Source organism: Emys orbicularis, chromosome 2 (assembly GCF_028017835.1).
Source record: "Emys orbicularis isolate rEmyOrb1 chromosome 2, rEmyOrb1.hap1, whole genome shotgun sequence".
NCBI classification, from domain to species: Eukaryota; Metazoa; Chordata; order Testudines; family Emydidae; genus Emys; species Emys orbicularis.
Window position 1 is genome coordinate 60,710,522 of NC_088684.1, and position 22,376 is coordinate 60,732,897.

General features: G+C 43.7%; 1 protein-coding gene across 1 annotated transcript in view; it reads right to left on the minus strand.

The window, feature by feature from the left end:
• Positions 1 to 22,376, minus strand: part of C2H8orf34 (chromosome 2 C8orf34 homolog) — a 252,748-nt gene that overhangs the window by 180,930 nt on the left and 49,442 nt on the right. Inside the window, exons 2-4 of the mRNA XM_065397933.1 lie at positions 12,064 to 12,211; positions 8,738 to 8,869; positions 862 to 990 (exon numbers count right to left, since the gene is read on the minus strand). Of these exons, the coding sequence (XP_065254005.1) occupies positions 862 to 990; positions 8,738 to 8,869; positions 12,064 to 12,211 (409 nt within the window). The remainder of the gene's footprint in view (positions 1 to 861; positions 991 to 8,737; positions 8,870 to 12,063; positions 12,212 to 22,376) is intronic.

Consider the following 22,376-nt stretch of genomic DNA (forward strand, 5'->3'; position numbering starts at 1 on the left):
CATAAAGAACTGTGCTATGGAACATCCTATATGAGTTTCCATGAGGACATGTGGTTCCCACACACCTGCACTCCCTTCCAGCCACTGAAGTGGCAAGTTATCACTCTTTAAAATAAGTCAACTTTCACACATTGGCAATTTGCTTTCTCCCTAGTTAAACCTTGGCATAGTACAACTGTTAGACTGGCACTACTGGTCCAATTAACTGGTTAATTGATTGTTAAAATTATTAGTTTTTCCTGTGATTATATTTCAGCTCTAGAATTCTAGCCACATTGGGTTAATTTGTTTTTCCACCATGATGGCAAATCCCAGGGAAAAGAATGGATTTAAGACCTGCCTTTTTTTTGTGTGGGAAATATATCTGTAATAGCACCCTTCTTTCCCCCCCCCCAAAATTAAAAAACAAACAAACAAACAAACAAAAAACCCTACAACTGGTGTCTTTTAAGGGACAAAAAATGCTCCATTTGCCTTTGTTTTACTTCATGGCCCCATTTGGACAAAAATTTCATATGTGCTTCGTAGCACGCCGTTTACACCTTCTCTAAAAAACAATTACTTTTTTCTGTTTAAACCGATATCATTTACAATTCTTAAGCTGGTTTACATAAGTAAGTGATTGTTTATTGGGATCAAAGCCATAAAATGGCTTGTTTTTTTTAATTAAAAATTTTATTTTAAGAGAACCGTGTCCCTGATCTCCCTTTAACTTACCCAGTTTAACTTTGTTGACTTCAGTGGAGTTACTCCTAAATGACACCAGTGTAAAAGAAAAACCACCACCTTTAGTACATATTTATAATATATTAGTAAGATCAATATTCCACAGTCACATTAAAAAATTTAAAATCAACTTACTGCGAGAGAGATTCTCAAGGGCTTTCCCCAGCTTCTTACTCTCCTGAAGAATATGATTTAATTCGTCAAACTCCTGGCTCTCCGGTTTTCTCCGCCAGTCCCATTTAGGATGCTCTATTGACCTTGGCACTAAGTAAAATTTATATATAAAGATTAGATTTCATAATTCAGAAAGCTACAGTAGCAACAAGCTGTGCAATGAGTCTACAAGATCAAGAATGCTCATAATGTTGAAGTCAGTTTTCCCCTTCTTATAACACTTACTGGATATATTTTTATTTCAGTTAGTGAGGTGGTTCCAAAGGAAAAAAAAAAAGTCCAGAGGCAGAATTTCCAAATGACCTTTGCGACCAAATCAACTAACCACCAGGAACAGCTAACACTGAATTCTCAGACAAAAAAACCCCAAAACAAACCATGTACACATTGCTCTGTAAGTGCAACCACTACATGGTAAATGAAATGTGTACCTATTGGCCAATAAAAGGAAAGAAGACAAAATGGAAATAAAGAACTCCTATTTCTGTTTTTATTATTAGTTTTACCATAAACAAAACAAAATTTGTTTTATTTATATAAATACTCCTGCCATTGTCTCAATTCAGTTAACAGAAAAGCAAAAGAAACAATTAAACAAAATATATATCCATTACACACCAGGCAAAAGGCTGTGTAAGCATATGAGCTTTTACTCTGTTCCCTTACGGCTTCTTGGGAAGCATACTCTTCTGTTGAGTCTGCATTACTACACCCAAGAGATTTTATCTTAAGAGAACATTAGCTCAACTCCAAAGATGACCTCAACTGCTCTGCCAGAGGATAGAAAGCTCCAGCATGTCAAAAGCTATGTAAGTGGATTGCTGCATTCTGCATCAAGCTGCAACTCCTGAGTTATCTTCAGCCATAGCTTTATGCAATACACACTGCAGTAACACTATATGGAAGTGACAAAATTCTGGGTGATGCTAGTAACATTCCTATCGGAAAGAAATAGTTAATGTCACTGCCCCACAATCAAATGAAAATAATGTATAAGAAAACAAGAACATGACTACTGCTTCACCTCATTTAAACAGCTGTGACATCTTTTTTTATTTCACTAACTCTCAACTCACTATTTACAAACTACATCTGCACCAAATACATAAAAACAATTTACAGACTTCTATATCTTGTGCAGCACAAACTGGTACTTGAAATTATATGGAATTGCAGGGTTCCTGCTTAAAAAGAGAGTTATTCAAACTGATGAATAGAAAGAAAGCTCTTATTCTTTTCTCACTATAAGCATGTAGCTCATTAGTGCCAATCGGAATCACATGCACAACGAGAAAAAGACCATTTTGGGGGGTTGCTTTAGTCATCCTTTTAATTACTGCATTTGTTTTAGTGCTCTCCCATTCCCTATATTAGGATTATTTTATGTTTATTAAAAGTCTTATTTATTATTTTTATACTACTCTGAATAACTGCCTTCCTTATTAGACCTAACCAGAATTAGTTTTTCTCAGATACACTGCAGAAAAAAATAGAAATATTGATTATTTCCCACATATTCTAGAATAGAAAGCAAAAGTCCATTCTCTTTCCTGAAGTCAAAAATCATGTGTTGCTTCTTCTACTAATTTCCCTCTTAAGCATTTATTAACTTTTTATATTACAATAAATTATCAGAAAAAAAACTAGATAATCCACGCCTTTGAATTTGGGTCTTGGCTTATTTTTCACAATTAAGTGATCTCTTGAATAGAAATGATATGCAGCGAAACCTATACATTTCTCACTTCAGATTTAGTATAGCCCCTTAGTAATATTCCTACCCTTCTCCGGTTTTATTATGCTCAGTCATTCATCAAAATATGTCAGCATTTTAAATCCCCATCATATTACCTGAATCATCCTTGTGTATTATTCCAAATATATAAACAATATTTGCCTTGAAAGGATGCACCTACAATTTATGACATTCATAGCATTTTTGTATGGAAGTTAGTTAGCTTTTCCCTTTTATAAAGTTGAGATTTCATATCAGAAATCACTATTTGATATTGCATCTTTCACACTACATCTTGGAAAGCTGTCCCTTTGCCACCAGCTTCCATTTTCTCTCTCTCCTTTTTTCCTCCCAACACCTACAACAGATGCAATTAAACCTTTGTTCCTAAAAGAATAATCAGTTTTCTAGAGGGAGATTATTTTGTTTATTTTATTTTTTAAATACACACAACTGTCCTTTCAAATATCGGATTTGACGGTGAATCAGACCATTGGCTCATTAAATCTTCTGGCAATAGCTTCAGGGGAATGAGATTCCCACCATCATAAGGCACCTGGCCACCCATGTGCACACACACTCATGGTGGTGGTGGAAAATTCCTAGGCAGTCATGGAGACACATCTTGTTAGTACTCTGTGGCAGACAGTTTATGCTTGAAGTGAGGTAGCATATACTTCTTAGTGTGCATAACTATAGACATCATTATTGGTCATAAAATTACCCATCCCCTTATTAAATCCAACAACAATATTTATCTTTTAGTTCCCTGAGGCAAAAAGTGCTAACATGATCCCTGGATGCATAAACAGAGGAACACGAAGCAGGAATAAGGAGATATTACATCTGCATAGGGCATTGGTGAGATCACTGCTGAAATGCTGTGTCTACACTTTAGAAAGGATGTTGAGGAGTCAGTTCAGAGCATAGGTGCTGGAATTAGGATTCTGAGGGGTGCTGCAGCACCCCCGACTTGAAGTGGTTTCCATTATATACAGGGTTTACAGTTTGGTTCAATGGTTCTCAGCACCCCCACTATAAAAATTGTTCCAGTATCCCTGGTTCAGAGAAGAGCTACAAGCATGATTTGTCATCTGAAAAAAACCACTCCTTACTATGATGTTAAAGGATCTCAATCTATTTAGTTTATCAAATAAAAGGTTAAGAGGCAAACTGATCACGGTCTTCGATACAAGCATTCTATAAACATAAATAGATAACATTTAATCTAGCAGTCAAAGGCCTAACAAGATCTAATGGGCAGAAATTGAAGTCAGCAAATTCCAGTTGGAAATAATAAAATTTTTAAGCAGCAAGAATAATTAATCATTGGAAAAAGCTTATTGGAAAATGTAAATTCTCCAACAATTGGAGCTTTTAAATCAGAATTGGATGTCCTTTCAAAAAGTAAACGGTCATTCAACCACAAGTTATGGGCTTGATGCGGGAATCACTGAGTGAAATTATATGGACTAAATTAGGCAAGAGGTCAGACTAGCTAATGATAATTGTCCTTAAAAAAATAAATAAATCTATGAAACCTACTGCAGCAGTAAATTCTACAGCTTGACTATTTGCCTAGTGTAGCTAGCCTCTTCTTCAGTCATTTCTTTATGGCTTACCACCACATCCTCCAAACTCTCTTTTAAAGAGATAGGCATATTTGCAAGTGACATTCAAGGCCTAAGAAGGAATCAATAGGCCAGGGTTCTTCATGAGGTTTGGGCTGTGCAGTGCCAAGGAGCCTCAGGAGACCAGTAGCATCCATTCTCCTATATATACTTGCAGATCCACTGGACTTGCTCCCATTCTAACCTCACCCTAAAACCACCTCCATTTTGGCACAAAGAGATCTGGCATGGATGACTCCTCTGACACAGGCAGGGAAAGCAGAGACAGAACCACTCCATTACTAGTACAACTTGACAAATAGACTACAGACTCATGCTGGTTCTGTTGCCTTTTAGGCTTTCCATTGCCCTTTTAAAGGATGCAGGATTTGACCCAAAGGATGCAAAAGCACTAGCCCTTATTTCCTGTACTTACTCTGGTTATATACTCTCAATTCCTGGAAGAGGAGTAATTCAACACTTTCAGGTTGTTAATATTCGTACTCAATCCTGGGAAGCAGTGGATCTGAAAAAAAGATTTGGTGGTCCAGGTAAATCAACTGCACAGGAGCTTGCTGTGCAAAGTTGTGGCCAAAAGAGCTAATACAAACCTAATGCATACACAGGGGAAGCTCAAGTAGGAGTAGAGAGGCTATTTTACCTCTGTATTTTGACTGGTACAATCACTGCCTGAATATTGCGTCCGGCTCCAGTGTCCACAATTCAAGAAATATGCTGACAAATTGGAGAAAGTTCATTGAAGAGCCATGAGAATGACTATAGGATTAGAAAACATGCCTTACAGTGACAGTCTCGAGTAGCTCAAATATATTTAGCTTAACAAAGAAGGTCAAGGGCTGGTTTGATTACAGTTCTCTCTCATTCAGTCCATTCCACCCGAAGCCGCCAGACCCCAGCCCTTTCTGGCTAATGGTCAGCCCCTTGGCCCTGCTTTCTTAGTCTCTCTCAACTAGACATTCCTGCAGCTTCCTGCTTGTTTATATCTGAACTACCTGATACTAGTCCAGTGGGGCCTTATCTTGTAATCAGGACTGGCCTAGTCCCAGGCTCTCCAGCTAATGAGGCTAGCCATCCTGTTACAAGTGTAAAATTTTAAACAGTGAGGATAATTAACCATTGGAACAATGTGTCCACGGGCACCGGAGGATCCAAAATCTGGTCGTTCTCTGGGCACAGTGCCGAGGATGTATGTCCCACCGACTCCTTCCTCAGAGGTCTGGAGAAGGAGGCCGATGGTCCTTCTGAGGCTCCAGCCACCGAGCGAACCCCCACCGGGGGCTGCATCGGGGGCCACAGTGCCCAGTGGTACCATTGGGCCAGCCACAGGGCCCAGTGCCACTGCACCTGCTGTGGCACTGGTGGAGCCGGCTGTTCGGCCTGGCCCATCAATGGACGACTACAAAGGGAGGCCAGGCTGATATACAACCTGCCGCTGTCCCTGGACCGGGAGGAGCAGCAGCGGCAGGAGCGATGCCGACCACAGGACCGCGATCCCACCGTGGAGGACCAGTACCGTTGGTAACAGCTGCTCCACCATCAGCTCTGGTGGGCAGACCCGTGTTGGCGAGACGCCGGCGATCGATGCCCAGCGCTGTGGGGGCGGTGCCATGGCGGGGTCCTGGAGCGGGACGCCGAACTGGAACGACATAGATGTTCGTGCCGTGACCGGCAGCGGTAGCCCCTCCGAGACAAGGACCTTTGGTGTCGTCTGCCTCGGTCCCGTCGGTGTTCGCTCCTTGAGGCGAAGCGGTGCCGAGAGTCTCGATCAGACGGAACCCAACCTGACAGCCTGGTGGGCGTCGAGGGATTTTGATCCACGTGGATTTTGCCCTGAACGGTCGCTGGGCGGCGAATGCCGTAGGGAACGTTCCCTCGACCGAGACCGGTACCGAGCTGGGGGCGACTGCGGTGATTCCAGCAGTTGTTTGCCTCTGGAGCGGGGGGCCAACATCGGCGGTGCTCCTGGTACCAACATGGACATAACATCCTGGGCCGCCTGCAGGGCCTCCGGTGTGGAGGGCATCCAGACATCTGGGAGGTCTGCTCCGAATAGGCCAGGCTACTCCGCTCGACTTAAGTCGGATGCCTAGAGGCCAGTGGGGATCGAGGACTCCCCGACATGGGTCTAGCCTCTGTCCCAGGTTTACTCCAGTGCCGCGGCAAAGAAGGCCTCTTCCTAGCCTTCTTGCCATGCCCCGTGGACTGGGAGCGGTGCTGACTAGTCGACGGCGCTGAAGGGTCCCCATGCACCGACACCGCGGTGCCCACTAACTCGGAGCGGCGCGCCGGAGCCGGGGTCAGCGCCGACTCCAACAGAATAGCCCAGAGCCTAATGTCCCTTTCTCTTTTGGTCCGAGGCTTAAACGACTTGCTAAGCTTGCAGCAATTGCTCAGATGGGTTTCCCCCAAACAGCATAGGCAGTCCACGCCCACTCAGTGGCATAGATCACCTACAAGTATCGCACGACTTAAAACCCAGGGCATGGCGCTCTAGCTAAACTAAAAACTAACTACAGGTACCATATATTGAATGAACAAGCAGTTTTGGGGATGAGCCACAGCAAAGCTGGAGCAGAGCAGTTCCGAAGCACCTTCACAGGCGGCCTACTGTCTCTAATTAATGTCTACCTTCAGCCCATCCTCTTGGGGCACCGTGCATTACTCCTGGCCCTTGAAGCATCAGGACGGCGAGGCCTGTGACTGTCTCCCTCTTGGCTGATCAGTCTCTACTGTCAGCAATTTTCTTCCTGTTCATCACCTTTTCCTGTGGCAGGTTCTCTCTTTTTAAGCATCTCCACCCCGGCAGAGCACGCCTTACAGGTGTGCCTTGTTAAGGCTGAATGAGCCCAGAAGAGCTCGTTAGTCTCCTCTCCACCAGAATGAGGGTATGCCCCTTCACAACATCTATGGAACTGCATGCAGTGAACCTTTTAGAAAGTATTGTGGCTATACATGTTATGTACCTTTCTTTTCTTATGTGTCTGCAATGGGAAAGGAAGCACCAGCTTTGAGTATTTTGAGTCAAGATAGATGGACTTCTAATGTGTATTCCTCTTGTTTGCAGTGTGGCTCCATCTTTATAATGCATTGAGCATTAATCAAGTGGCATTTCAGTGGTGGAGATTAGGCCACTGGCAGATTAATGGCTCAGAGAAGCCACCTTGCTGCTTATGTTGTATATCCCTAGGAAAATTGTAAAAATCAGCTCTAGTGAGCACATCTTGTGTATAAGCCTAAATGTGCAGTTTCCATCAGCTCCTTTCCCTACAGTCATATTGAGCTTGCAACAACTCTGTAGTACCACTGAGTTTCATGTGGCAAACGCCTAAACAAATCCAGGAGGTGCCCAGAAGTAGCTATAGAACACCACTTGGTTTCCCAATACTGATAACTCCCTAGGATCTGTCAGCCTGATGTGTAGCTGGGTTATATGGCAACAAGAGGCTAGAGCATGCCTCACATCTACGTAGCTGAGGATCAGAATCAGACCCCATTATTTTTTCTGAAGTAGGAATCAGACAATGACAGTGAACATGAAGTGCTCCGCCTAACTGTACATTTCTGCTCTTACACAAAATTTAGTAATTTCTCTTTCTTTGTAAACTGTTTCCTTCTGAATTCTCGCTCTTGATAGGGATAGTATTAATGTAGCTATATTTCTATTGATGGGCCTAACTTTAAAATGTTGTAGACACATTTATAACCAGCTTTTTCCTCAATAGTGACCTAGTAGGAGTGCATCCAAGTCCTCCAAATACAGCTGGATGGCTTCATTGTGTTTTAGATCTTGGGAAATGTTGTAAGTGATTTGTGAAGCATCTGTTTTACTTGTATGAAAACTTAATAAAATCTAAGTTATTAAATAAACTTATTTTTGATTTGATACCATAAATGTGTTCATTGGCACTACTGTACTTCATTAAAATTCCTTTATCACCATTCTTACTACTTCACCTTACAGGTCACTGTCAATACTCTCTTCGGTCATCCAATTTCTCTTGTTCCTTTCCTTTAATATATAATTAGGCTTTCCCAGCAAGTCTCAAAATAGTCCTCCTATTTCCTGACATTACTTGTGTCTAAAACCAGATGTGTTATCAATAAGTTGTTTGTACTGATTGATTCCACTGAAGAAACTACCTACCTCTGCTATTATTAGCACTAAGGATATAGAGAATAGATTTTGTGTATGTGTTGGCAATTGAAACATCAATCAAAATCAGCATTTTCAAACATAAAACAGTACATAACATTCAAACTTATTTTTTTTCTAAAGTAATCCTATTCATATATGGTAGCACAATACTCTTAACAGTCTATGGTGTGTATTAAAGTATAACTAGAACTGAAGTCTATTAAGATGTGTATCCAACCATTTCAACTAAAAGGACAGCCCTGTTTTGCATTTTATTTCAACCCTGAGTACAATCTGATGGGTGTATTGATTAATAAAGCATTGAAATTTGCTTACATGACTTGGATTCCGGTGATGGTGGAGAAATGTTGGACACAGCGAGGTCACTCTTTGACTTTTTAGGTTTCTTTGCATTTACCTGCCAGGGTTTATCATAACTTCTGCAATCTCTTCTTGTTCCTTTGTTTTCTGTCGCAAAAATAAAATCTCAGGCGATTACATTTGCATGGTCACTTTTCAAGGTTATGTTACATGATAAACCCAGTTTGACAAGGCAACTCCTTCACCTTGTTAGCCTCAGCATTTCTCTCTCTGGCGGTGGAGGCCTGGAATGCAGCAATCCTACTGCAGGGGGGTTTAATTCTTTGCTTTGGTTTATTTTTTCAAAATTTACAATGTGGGCCTCAGGGTAGGCCCAAGCAGTTCTCTTATGCAAAAATCAAACTAACAACACAAAATAATAATTTTTTTCCTGCCCCTGCCCCAGAGCATTGTCTTATTATGCTGGCTTCTGGTTGCCAGTCCTTCCCCAAACAGAAGTTAACATGACTGTGTCCCATATAAGGAGAGCAGCCTTCCATTTACGAGAAACCTTTTCTCCCTGCTGCCCCTACCCTACTGCAGCTACTGCATCCCTCCTGTCTATGTGTGTGTCTCTCTCTCCCCCTCTCTCACCAGAAGAGGGGTTTCTAAAAGTCACTGGCAGCCCTTAATTGGGATCAGGTATCTCTAATTAACCTGAGGAAACCTCTTTTCAGTTCATAGGGAAAAGGGCCTTCTCCATTCTATGGCTCAGGGGATTCTCTGCAACTGTGGGGCCTATTTCTGATCCTCTCTCTATTCACACATCTAGGCAGAGTTCCTCTGGGCTGCATCCACTGGCTCCCTTGACATCTTCGAGGAGCAGTGGGCACTGTGGATTCTCTGCTCGGTGTCCCCTTCCAGTTCCCTACTTTTGACCCTCTGACCCTTACACCGATCCTTGTTATTTTTCTGTTGTAGGCTGGCGGAGGCTCCTTTACCTGTGGGCAGGCTTGCGCCCGCCTACCTCCCCAGAACCCAATAGGACCACTCTCTCATAGAGAGGATGTTGGCTGAGGGGGTTCTCTGAAACTGTGGGGCCTATTACTGTTCCACTCTCTGCTCATGTATCCAGGCAGAGTTCCTCTGGGCAGTGTCAGCTGGCTCCCTTGACACCTTTGAGGAGCAGTGGGCGCTGTTTGGGGTTTTCTGCTCAGTGCCCCCTTTGACCCTCACACCTTTTTTTCTTCTGTTGTCCCCCCGTATTTATTTGAGTTCCAGGCTTAATGGATTCTCCCTATAGGGTGGGGGAGGGTCCTTTAGCCCTGGGGTGGCTTGCACCTGCCCACTTCCCAGAACCCAACAGGACCACTCTCTCATAGCTGTCAGGTCTGACTTTGTCACACCCCAGATAAAAATATACTTTGGGTTGCCTGGATATACCGGGTATCAGTCTAGGAGCATAAGGCCAGCTGCTCTTCCTCTTCCCCTTGCTGAATTATGCCAAACACAATTTCAGATCATGGCACAAGAATATACAAACTACTGCTTGCTTCCTTTCACATCTAACTTGAGAAATGTATGGACGTGCCTTTGATTAAAAATGCAGGGGATTAGCTGTGACCACGAAGCCCTCAACACAGTTGAGAAGTGGGGTGAGGAGAAAGGAAACAATGGCTTTAAGCATCCTTTGCACTTCCCCAATACTAGGGCTACTTTCTGATGGGCCAGAAAACAAGCACAAACTGGAGCAATGAGAAGGCTGCTCCAGCTTGCACTGGCTGGATATTGCAGCCAGGAATCACTAGGGTGGAGGAATGCCCATACCTACAGGCCACGCCCTGTGTGCCAGCCACAAGCCTGTGGGAAGCGCAGAAGTCCTTACAGCAGATTTACACCACCTAAATATCCCCTTTGCATGGGAGAGCATCCTGTGAACAGTTAACTAACTACAACCTATAGCTACAACCTATATTTTTGCGGCTACAGACTAACACGGCTGCTACTCTGAAACCTATAGCTCCACTGTATATTTCACCTATATTTGTTTTGTAGATCTGTACCCTGAAGGGGTTAAAACAGCCCTGGGGAGCCAATAGGGTAGGCTGATTGGGAAGGCAGTCACAGCTGGGGCCACACCCAGTTAGGAGACAGCTGGCCCTATAAAATGGCTGTGAGCCCAGAAGCTGGGGCAGTCTCTATCAGTGCAGAAAGAAGGACCTAGCTGCCTGGGAGCAGGGCACCAGAGGTAGAGCAGTGCTGGGGAAAGGCAAGGGATGCTCCAGCCTGGTAAACCCCCAGGCTGCAGGCCTTGGTGAAGGCCTACAATGGTACTGGGGCTACAGAGGTGCAGCCTGGGAAGAGGCAGAGGCAGCTGGTCCTAACCCCTTGCCAATGATGAATGGCCATTACAGACTGCAGTCTGCCCCAGTGAATGGGGGCTAGATGATGACTGGCAGTAGCCACTGAGACAAGGTGGGTTTAGAGGGTTGGGGTTCCCCTGGGAGGGGAGACCTAGAGTGTGGGGGTACTACTGGGGCAGAACCATGAGGTAAAGGGCACTGGGGTCCAGGAGGGACACAGGGCCAGCGGCAGGTGAGACACCGGCCTGCAGAGGGTGCTCTGGGCTGGACAGGAGCTAATTCCCAGGAAAACCAGCAGGAGGCGCTGCACTGGTGAGTCTCACTCCGCTACAAGATCTTACAGTTTGTATATCTTGAATTATATTGTTACCTTTTTTTGACCTGATCAATTAGTCAATAGAAGGATCTTTCAGATTGTTTCCATTAAGAGGAGAAATTGATGGAGTAAAGGTTTTTGTTTTATGCAATCCTGTTTATTTACAGTAGGAATCAAACAACAAGAGGCACTTCCTTTGCTCACAGTTCTAAGCCTCTTTCCAGACAGCACTCTGCCCAAAAGACTTCTCTCTTGGCTCTCCCTCAGGGTCATATTGCACGTGCTTCATATGCTTTCTCTCTCTGCCTGTTCTCCAACCGCTTTTGCTCATAAACACACATACCCCCATCAAACAATATCCAACCCCCTGAGTACCCAGAAGGATGAAATAGGAAGCATAGAAAGACAGAAAATGAAATGTTACAAGTCAAAATTCATCGAGTTTTCTTGCCCTTAAATGGGAATAACCCAATTAGGGGAACATCTGGCCTTATATGCCTTATGGATTTGTCTCCTTTCTATCATATGGATTTCTTTAATGGTACAAAGAATAAATAAAATCTATTTAAGAAATATTAGTTTCTGTTCATTTTCCAATACTCACCTCTGTTTTCTTCATGTTATTTCTTTGGCATAATAGTATTTTTTTAAAATCTCAAAACATACAAATATTCCCCACTTACCTGATGTCTCACTTTCTGCCCAGAGAGCAGCAGATCCAGACAATGTTCTCTGTAGTTGACTCTGGGTCCCTTGTTTGGACTGAAGATGGTCAATGAGAAATGGGATTGGCTGGTCAGGAGTCTCTGTTATCAGCTTGGTCATCAGTTCCTTAAAGAAGGGAAAAAACATAGTGCAGCATTGTACCTTATATTGACCAAAAAATAAAGGAGTATTAATAACTGTAATTAATTAAGCCAAAGCCTATTGTCAACATTTGTGAGGAAAGTTTGAGTTGTCAGTCATGTTAAATTATTAACCATTACTACTATTAATCTGTACAGCATTCACATGTGTGTAGCACTACTAGTCATTCAGAATGTCCTCCGTAATGATCCTGAAGACACTTGATCACATACACTTGAGCATGTCTGGCATTCCATCCAGTGATACAGCCACAATGATACAAGCATTCCAGAGAGACAGAGAGACAGAGAGAGAGAGAGAGACACACACACACACACACACACACACACACATTTTGATTCTGCTCTCTTTGCATGATTGCAAAGGAGGAGCAATACCATTGACATCAATGTTACGCCAGTGTAAAACCAGAGTCTGGCCCACAAACTCAACGTATCATACAGATTTTGTTACAGGAATGAAAATACCAAGAGCCCAATTTTCAGAACTGCTGAACACCCACAGCTCCCATTGACTGTAGATGGGAGTAGTTGCATGTGTTTTCACTGAGGAGCTTGCAAAATGAAATATAGTTATACAGAGATGCATTTGCAAAATTTTCTCAGAGGATGCAACTTTGTGAATTAAACTAGCTTTCAGTTTTAATGTAGTCTAACCCTAGGCATTCAGAGTTTTCCCAGTATATCCAATGAAGGCAATAATTAAAGGCAGCTTATGTGGTATGTGTTCTGTAAATTAACTCTGACAGTCCAACAATATAAAAAAAGCATACAGTTATGAGATGCTGAGTACCCACAATGCCCATTTAAATCAATCATTTTTCTTGCAAACCACATGTAGTATTATTCATTTAAGCTATAAATACGTACATGGTACTATATATTTTAGCCCAGGTGGCAGAATGTAAAACAAATATTGTATACAAAAACATGTGAATCAAGCCAAAGTCAGAAACCATGATTTATCACATCGTCTAATCATCAGACCAACACATTTTGTGTAGTTCACTTTATCCTCTGATTCTGCATTTCTGGTTAAGCTAATTGTCCATGGTAGCTACCTCCCATGAGCCCTCTCATGGCTTTGGGGCAGCCTTGCAAATGGCCCCCTGACTCAATTTCCCCCTTCAAGGGGCTTCTCCAATAACACTCAAACATTTTTGTCCATTCTTGCATTCTGCTTTATTCAATTAACAAACATTCAAAATGAAGTTCTCAAGTGCATCCATTGTCTCAAGCTTTTCCTGCTTGTAGTCCCAAGTTTCTCTGCTGGATCCTCCTTGCTACCAACAATCTCTGTTTTCCCTGAGAACTATCTCCCTGCTGCCTTTTATAAGGGAACCAGGTGATCCTTGCTCAAATGTGCCGCATTAGTAATCCGAATTGGCTGCCCCCAGGTCTCTAGCCCTTAAGAGGCAAGCCACCCTATTACCAAGTACAAAACGAATAAAAAAATATACAAATACCTTCTTGTAAAGCATTTGCGGCTGCAACACCCACAACATACCTGACACAAACCCACAAAATGCAAGGAAGAAACGAAAAACGAAGCTAACAAAGAGTACATACCCTGTATTCTTCCATGCACAGTGTTGACTAATACACACTGGCTAGCATACATATATATTATGCTGATAATGTTATCCACAAGATATATTATAAGCATTTAAGTACACATATTAAGCACTAATATAGCTGTTATAATGCCCAAATTGTCCTGTACCTTTGTTATAATCCTGTTCACTTGTGCTAAGTATCCAATGACGCCTTGGATTAGCTGAGGTAAGCTTTGTCTTAAGTAGATAGAAAAACTGTCAGAATCAGGACATATTATTGTTTCCTTATAGCAATAGAAAGGGAGTTACCCTCACAAACCTATTTATCCTGGTACTGGCATAGGTGGTGTCTTCACGCCCATTAGTACCTGGAATGCATGGGTTAAGAACAAAAGATAAAGAGGTACACCATGGTACCAGAAATAAACACGGTAGAAAGATGATTAATTGAATCCAGTTTCAGGTGATATATATAGTACTTTGTAGTGGTAAACAAATAGGGTATAAAAAGATGGCTTTAGGGATGTAACTTTGGGGAGCACGTGTTTTGCGTAAGGTGAATGTAACATTGCTGCATGGGACTGCTCTTCAGAGACTGGTATTGTATAGAACCCTTTTCCTGTACCATATTAAAAAATCTGACTGGTTATTTGGTGTTGAGTATATTTCATAATGGACCAAAGTGTGGTCAAGCAACTGACACTACAATTTATCAACAAATTGGCAAGCCAGCCAGGAGCCATCTAGCCACAACATCAGTCAAACCAAGCAGTGTGTGATCATGACATAACTGCTCGGAAGGGGATCCTACTCGGCAAGTGGTAGGACACTAGTGTTTGTGAATCTCTGGTACATGCAGGCAGCTGGCCAAGCCAAAGAGAGTTATAAGCTCTCAGACATTTCCAGTATGCACAGGAGGTGCTGCTGTGATTTTTAATAATAAGCGCACTATGGCAAAATGCCTTTTAAAAGTAACCAGTTTTACAGATGTGCATAATACAGCACTCTAGGTGAAATGCCAATACTTTAGGAATTCCTGGGCAAAAAGCTACATTTTAAGTGTGTATGGGTGTGTGTGTGAGAATTTTTTTATTTATTTATATATGTATATATATAAATAAATAATCTCACACACACACACGAATTAAAGCGTTTCCTAGGTAAAAGCCATATACAGAAATCACAGACATGACTAATGAAAGAGAAAGACAGGACACATTATAATCCTTTATTATGCACTTTATAAATAAACACAGAGGTGCATCATTCTGGCTCGATACTGTAAATAACCTCGACCCCTGTGGTCATGTATGTAATCTGTTTACATCAGAAATGGAGGAAAACAAAGTAAAAAGGGGAAAGAAAAGAATTGAAAGGGTATGGCTATGCAAGGGCTCTATTTAACTTGCTTAGCTTTAAACAGTAGAATAAAAGATTTAGCGGAAAACTTAAATACAGACAAGGAGCAGAACAGAGTCAAAACAGCAATTGGAGGGTGTTCATAGTTTAAAAACCTCCTTTGCATGCAGTTTGTAGAATGCAAGAGATGCAGTCAAGGAATATCAAATGCAGCGTAGCCAGGAGAAAAGGGAAAAAGCTGAGTGGGTGCAGCAAGCACAAGATCTAAAGGGTGCTCACACTGTGGCACATAGCCAGTTAACTGCTGTTTGCATGGGTGTGCCAGCAGACCACTCGGAAAACAGACAAAAGCAATAGGCACTGGGAGTACATATTCAGGTTTTTCGGTAGCAGGTAGCAACCCCCACTCTCCTTCTTGAGCCAGGTTTTCAGTCCACCTTCTCTAATCCATTGAACCCAACTCCCCTCCCAGAGCTAATAATTTAACCTTTTTCAAATATTTTTTCATACAGGTCAATTTTTTCCTTTATGTCCTCTCTCCTTGCTAAACTCATTGCTGCTGCCTGTACTTTAAAATTACCTCACAGAGTTAATTAATTTCTCTTGGCTCAGGTCTTCCTTACTTCCTACACTGCTTTCTCCTCACTTCTGCCCTCCCTTTATTTTAAAAGTTAAAGTTGTGGAAAGGTGTGTGTTTATAACAGCAACTATCATATACCACACGGTACACACCACAAGTTAACTCTACCCTCCTTTTAGCCCTTCTGCACACACTCCTTTACTAGATTGTTTTCCCCAACAGTAGTAGTTGTCGATGTTTGACGTAATAGTGGGTTGAGTTGGAAGAAGACAGTTTGGTAAAAGGGTACGTGAAGGTGGTCAGTTGAAGGCTAGCAGCGGTACGTGGCAGAGCAAATTATCTGTATTCACTTCAAGGCCCTTTTATACAGCCAGAGTGGTGTAGAAGCTTAAGTGTGAGCAAGAACAGGCCCAAACAGACTTCCTAGATGAAAAAAAAGACATTTCACTAAAGAAACCAAAATGGAGAAAACATGTCTGGTTTCATGGCTTTAAAAAAAAAATTTAAGAGGACTGTCCATGACCTGTTATTTTTTTAATAAGAAGCCAATAGGGATATCTTTGGTTTTGGAACAGAAATCCAGAGGAACAAGAGCAGCTGCAGAATGAGCTGTGATCACAAAAGGAACTGAATGTAGAACGAGCAGAACTTTGGTGAAAGTCATAAGAAGGGCCATGCTGGGTCAGACCAAGGGTCCATCAAGCCCAGTATCCTGGCCAATGGCAGGTGCCCCAAAGGGAATGAACAGACAGGTTATCATCAAGTGATCCATCCCCTGTCACCCAATCCCAGCTTCTGGCAAACAGAGGCTAGGGACACCATTCCTGCCCATCCTGGCTAATACTCATTGATGGACCAATTTTCCATGAATCTATCTCCCTTTTGAACCCCGTTATAGTATTGGCCTTCACAACACCCTCTGGCAAGGAGTTCCAGAGGTTGACAGTGCGTTGAGTGAAAAAATACTTTCTTGTGTTTGTTTTAAACCTGCTACCTATTAATTTCATTTGGTGGCCCCTTGTTCTTGTATTATGAGAAGGAATAAATAACACCTCCTTATTTACTTTCTCTACAACACTCATGATTTTATAGACCTCTATCATATCCCCCCTTAGTTGCCTCTTTTCCAAGCTGGAAAGTGCCAGTCTTATTAATCTCTCCTCATACGTAAACCGTTCTATACCCCTAATCATTTTTGTTGCCCTTTTCTGAACCTTTTCCAATTCCAATATATCTTTTTTTGAGATGGGGCGACCACATTTGCATGCAGTATTCAAGGTGTGGGCATTCCACAGATTTATATAGAGGCAATATGATATTTTCTGTCTTATCTATCCCTTTCTTGAGGATTCCCAACATTCTGTTTGCTTTTTTGACTGCTACTGCACATCGAGTGGATGATTTCAGAGAACTATCCACAATGACTCCAAGATCTCTCTCTTAAGCAGTAACAGCTAATTTAGATCCCATCACTGTATATGTATAGTTAGGATTATTTTCCAATGTGCATTACTTTGCATTTATCAACATTAAATTTCATCTGCCATTTTTTGCACAGTCACCCAGTTTTGTAAGATCCTTTTGAAGCTCTTCACAGTCTGCCTGGGACTTAATTATCTTGAGTAGTTTTGTATCATCTGCAAATTTTGCCACCTCACTGTTTTTCCCCTTTTCCCCAGATCGTTTATGTTAAATAGGACTGGGCCCAGTACAGAGCCCTGGGGGGACACCACTATTTACCTCTCTCAGTTCTTAAAACTGACCATTTATTCCTACTCTTTGTTTCCTATCTTTTAACCAGTCCACCCAGAAAGTCTTCCAGCAGAGTGTACATGTGTCATAGGAAGGAAGGCCCATTCCACAGAAAAGGGAAAAGATTAAATGAGTCTCTCTACCCAGAAGGCTGTAAACAAGTTAGAGCACTTCATGGATTTTTACTTGGAGATGGCACATCAGCCACAGCAACGTTTTTGTTTGTTTGTTTTTCGGTAAACTGAAGTATGGAAACTGGTAAATGAAGTTATGCATAAACCTGTGCTGGTACTCTGCACAGGAACTAGTTTCATCCTGTCAGAATGTCTAGAAAACAGTCAGAAGAGTTGCAGAAACAGACTTTTGCCTATACAGGTTAATGAATGGGCTGCACCAACATCACAGGTTCTTAAAACATAAGGAAATGAGAGGATTCTTGAACTACAGAGTCACCATAAACTATTGGCTGTAAGTATCAACAAAATGTACATGCTAAACTGTCTGAAGAGTTGAAGTTGACCTGCCTTAATAATATAAACAGATGGCATTAAAAGCAGATTAAATTTAAAATAAGTATACAAAAAAGTCTATTTATGGAAGGCTGCTATATTCCAGATTATGGGTAAAATTTTTATTTTGCCAAGGTATGTTTGTTGCAAGGGGTGGAGAAGAGAGGTTTGAGGGAGCTGTTTCTGGCTCTCCAATTCTCAAGCTGCTCCAGCCTAGATGTCAGAGCACTCTGGAGACTATTCACCAGCTGTGAATTGCCAGACTACAGAAGAGCTTGGATTTGCCCTGCCTCTGAAACTCTGTATACAGGGTAGATAATGAAACTGGCATAAGAGTTATTCCATGCCAGATGAGAATTCCAAACCACTGGGAAGTCTCAGCTTGGCAGTTGCAACTAGATCCCAGCTCTTTTACACCATTCAAGTGTTGTAAAGATGCTGTATTGCATAAGAGAGTCTAGCTCAGTTCATGGATCAGATTCTCTAAGATTTAGATGTTTTCATCTGCTATTTAGGTGAAATCTTAATAGCAAAATATTGAAGAAAACACTTGAAAAACTTTAATGTGGTTCTGAAAAGGTCACAAAAGTGGTTTACTTTAAGAAAGGAATCAACTTGCTTATTGGTGGCACAGATACATAAATTATCTGAAGTGTATAGAATATGTTACAATGACAAATTCCTTTTATGGTTGGTATGAATTATGTCTGAGGTTTTGAAGAGTTATGCATGCTTTGATAGAAATAGACCCAATGTGCTAAGTAGACAACTATTCCCAAGTGCAAAACAAAACAATTAAAACAATCGGTCTCAACAAAACCTTCTCTGATTCAGCAGCATAGCTAGTAAATCACAAGATGATCCAAAACAATTTAAAGCTATCGAGTGAGATACATTTTGTGCTGTTACAATTACCCGTTATACAGGCAAACCTCAACAAGCTATTACATGCATAAGCAAACACATTATGTGGTCACTGTCCCTGATAATTATCTATTTTATTTACTTCCAGTTCTAGCCCATATTGTATAGAGCAGGGGTGGCCAACCTGTGGCTCTGGAGCCGCATGTGGCTCTTCAGAAGTTAATATGCGGCTCCTTGCATAGGTGCTGACTCCAAGGCTTGAGCTACAGGTGCCAACTTTCCACTGCTCAACCCCAGGCCTCTCCACCCTTTACCCCAAGGCCCCCACCTCCTCCCCTGAGCCTGCTGCACCCTTGCTCCTCCCCCCTCCATCCCAGAGCTTCCTGTACCCCACAAAACAGCTGATCGCAGCAGGCAGGAGGCACGGGGAGGTGCTGATCAGCAGGGCTGCCAGCGGGCAGGAGGTGCTGTGGGTGGTGGGCTGATGGGGGCTGCTGATGTATTATTGTGGCTCTTTGGCAACGTACATTGGTAAATTCTGGCTCCTTTTCAGGTTGGCCACCCCTGGTATAGAGCAAGATTAACTTAATATTGCTAAAATATGAGCATAAATCTAACCCCAAAAAACTTGCTTCCATATTTTTTTCCAGGAGGCTATTTTATTTCCACCCTAGTCATCATGGAAACCCTCCCTCCAGCTGATGAGTGCTGTACAGAATGCCCTCCAGGTCTTGTATACTTCATTCAAAGCATTGCCCACAAAGGGTCTAACAAGAGAAGCAAGGAGAGACTCATTCAGTGCTCCCCCACCCCCGAACTCATATCAGTTGTGAAAGCAAAGGCCAAATTTAGGACACAAATTAAGATCCCTCATACTTTGCTACCAGATAGTCATGTAAGTGACTGCAGTACCCTTTCTTCTCAATATGATTCTTATAATATCTATCAATTAATTCAACATTCTGGGAATAAGGTTGCCAATTTTCTAATCCCTGAAAACCAAACACTCCTGCCCCACCCCTTCTCCATAACTCCTGCCCTGCCTCTTCCTCCAGGGTCCCACCCCACCTGTCCCCCCTACGTCACTCGCTCTCCACCCCCATCACTCACTCCCCTATCCCTTGGGACTCACCTGCAGCGCCAGGCTGGGAGGAACTGATGCAGAGCCTGCCCAATCAGGGCATAACGAGGCATGGCAAGGGTCAGTCCCTGGAGCGAGGGGCTGGGGTGGGGATATCAGGGCCCAGTGGGGCAGAGCAGGGTGGATCAGTCCCTGGAAATCAGGGCACAGTGGGGCAGGGGGTGGTCCCTGGAGTGAGGGGCTGGGGTGGCAAAATTGGGGAATAGCAGGGTGGGGAAATTGGGGCACTGTGTGGCGGGGGCAGTCCCGAGGGGCTGGGGAAACTGGGGCATAGCAGGGGGGGTCGGTTCCTGGAGCAAGGGGGCAGGGAGGGGAAATCAGGGCACAGTGGGGCGGGGGGGGGAAGACAGGTTAATCCCCGCCCGCGGACAGGACAGGTACCTACTTTGGAGCCTGGTCTGGGAGCCAGCCAGTTCTCCCCCATCAGGCTGGCTAAGCAGAGCCGCTCGTCCAGGCTCCAGCAGCAGCTGCTGCTCTTCCTGTCTCCCCACCCCACCCGCACTCCATGGCAGAGGCTGGTTACTGACCGGATGCTGCAAGCTTCCCTTTTTGACCGGACGTTCTAGAGTTTAAAAAAAAAAAAAAAAAAAAAAAAAAAACACAGATACTTGGCAACCCTATCTGGTAATGCATTATAAATCCTGATCCTGCATTGCGGGGGATGCAGTAGAATGGATCCTTGCACTTGTGCAGCATTCCATTGACTTTGGTGTGCCTATGGACAGGCAAAGGGATCTGCACTAGCAGAGTCTGATGTAAGATTGGGATCTTGGTACACAAGTTTCCTGGATGTCACTTTAAGACTGCAGCTAAAGGTTCTCTCTTAATAATTGCATTTCCTTTTGACAAAGCTGTACCCACTATTGTTATAAGTAATCCCTAAAACTACAATAGTTGAAAGAGATTATAGTAAAAATATTCTGTTATATCCAGTTCATTCATTTTGTGCATTTGACAACACTTTGTGTACAACAGGTTTACCAACTCTGTGGCAAGCAACTCACATGCAGGAGCAGGGCCGGCTCTAGGTTTTTTGCTGCCCCAAGCAAAAAAAATTTTGGCTGCCCCCCGTCCCAGCCCTGGGCTCCTCGCCGCACCCCCCTGCTGCCCCAGCCCTGGGCTCTCCCCCCTGAGCCGCACCTCCCTGCCACCCCAGCCCTGGGCTCTCACCCCCCACACACACTCACACCCCCTGCCACCCCAGCTCTGGGCTCCCCCCCACCGTTGCCCCCCCCACACACCTCCTGCCGCCCCAGCCCTGGGCTCTTCCACCCCCCCCCCACCTGCACCCTCCTTCCGCCGCAGCCCTGGGTCACTGGTAACTTGCTCCCAGGGCAGGTCATTCAGCAGGAATTTTAGGTGTGCACAGAACACAGACAGGATTGGTTCCCATATGGTTACAGAACTGCAGTAAAGTGGAACAATTTTCAGCTTGTGTGATTGGAGGATATCTGGATGCATATTATAAGACTGTCCTACATAAATGAGGAAAAGTTGAGGTGCCTTTATTATTCTTTTGTTCCACTCTTTCTTTCTATGAGGAATTTGCCAAGGCAATATCACTGTCTTCCGTTTAAACAAACGAACAAAAAAGGCAATGGCTGTTGAAAATAGCAATTCCAGTCCTAATAACCACTGGGAAGCATTTCTTGCTCAATTTTATCCTACTTTTTCTATAGCAAGTTACAGTGGATCAGTATATTTGATTTGGGAGAAATGAAGTAACAGCCGCCCAAACTGAGCTTGAGCACTCCTGAATTTTGAGGTGTTCAAATCTGGAAGGCAGGTGCTGGGGGGGGGAAGGGGGGCTGTGGCTCCGCAGGGGAGCACGGCAGCATGTATGCAGCAGTGTGTCTGGCGCTGCGCGAAGCCAGACACGCTGGTCTGAGTGGCATGGTAAGGGGGCTGGGGGGGGGAGAAGGGGTAGGGAGTTCCGGGGGGGGCAGTCAAGGGACAGGGAGCAGGGGGAGTTGGATGGGGCGGAGGTTTTGGGGGCAGTCAGGAGCAAGGAGAGGGGGGGTTAGATGGGTCAGGGGTTCGGGGGGGCAGTCAGGGGACAGGCATGGGAGTCCCAGGGGTTTGTCAGGGGACAGGTAGGGGTTGGAGTCCTAGGGGGGAAGTTGGGGGGGGTGTCTTAGGAGGGGACAGTTGGGGACAAGGAGAAGGGAGGCTTTGATGGGGGTGGGGTCCCGGGAGGGGGCAATCAGGGACCAAGGACCAGTGGGGTTTAGATAGGGGGTGGGGTCCTGGGGGGTAGTTGGGGCAGGGGTCCTGGGAGGGGGTGATCAGGGGACAGGGAGGTTGGATGGGTTGGGGTTTCTGTGGGGGGCAGTCGGAGGGAGTGGATGGTGGCAGGGTGGGGCTACCCT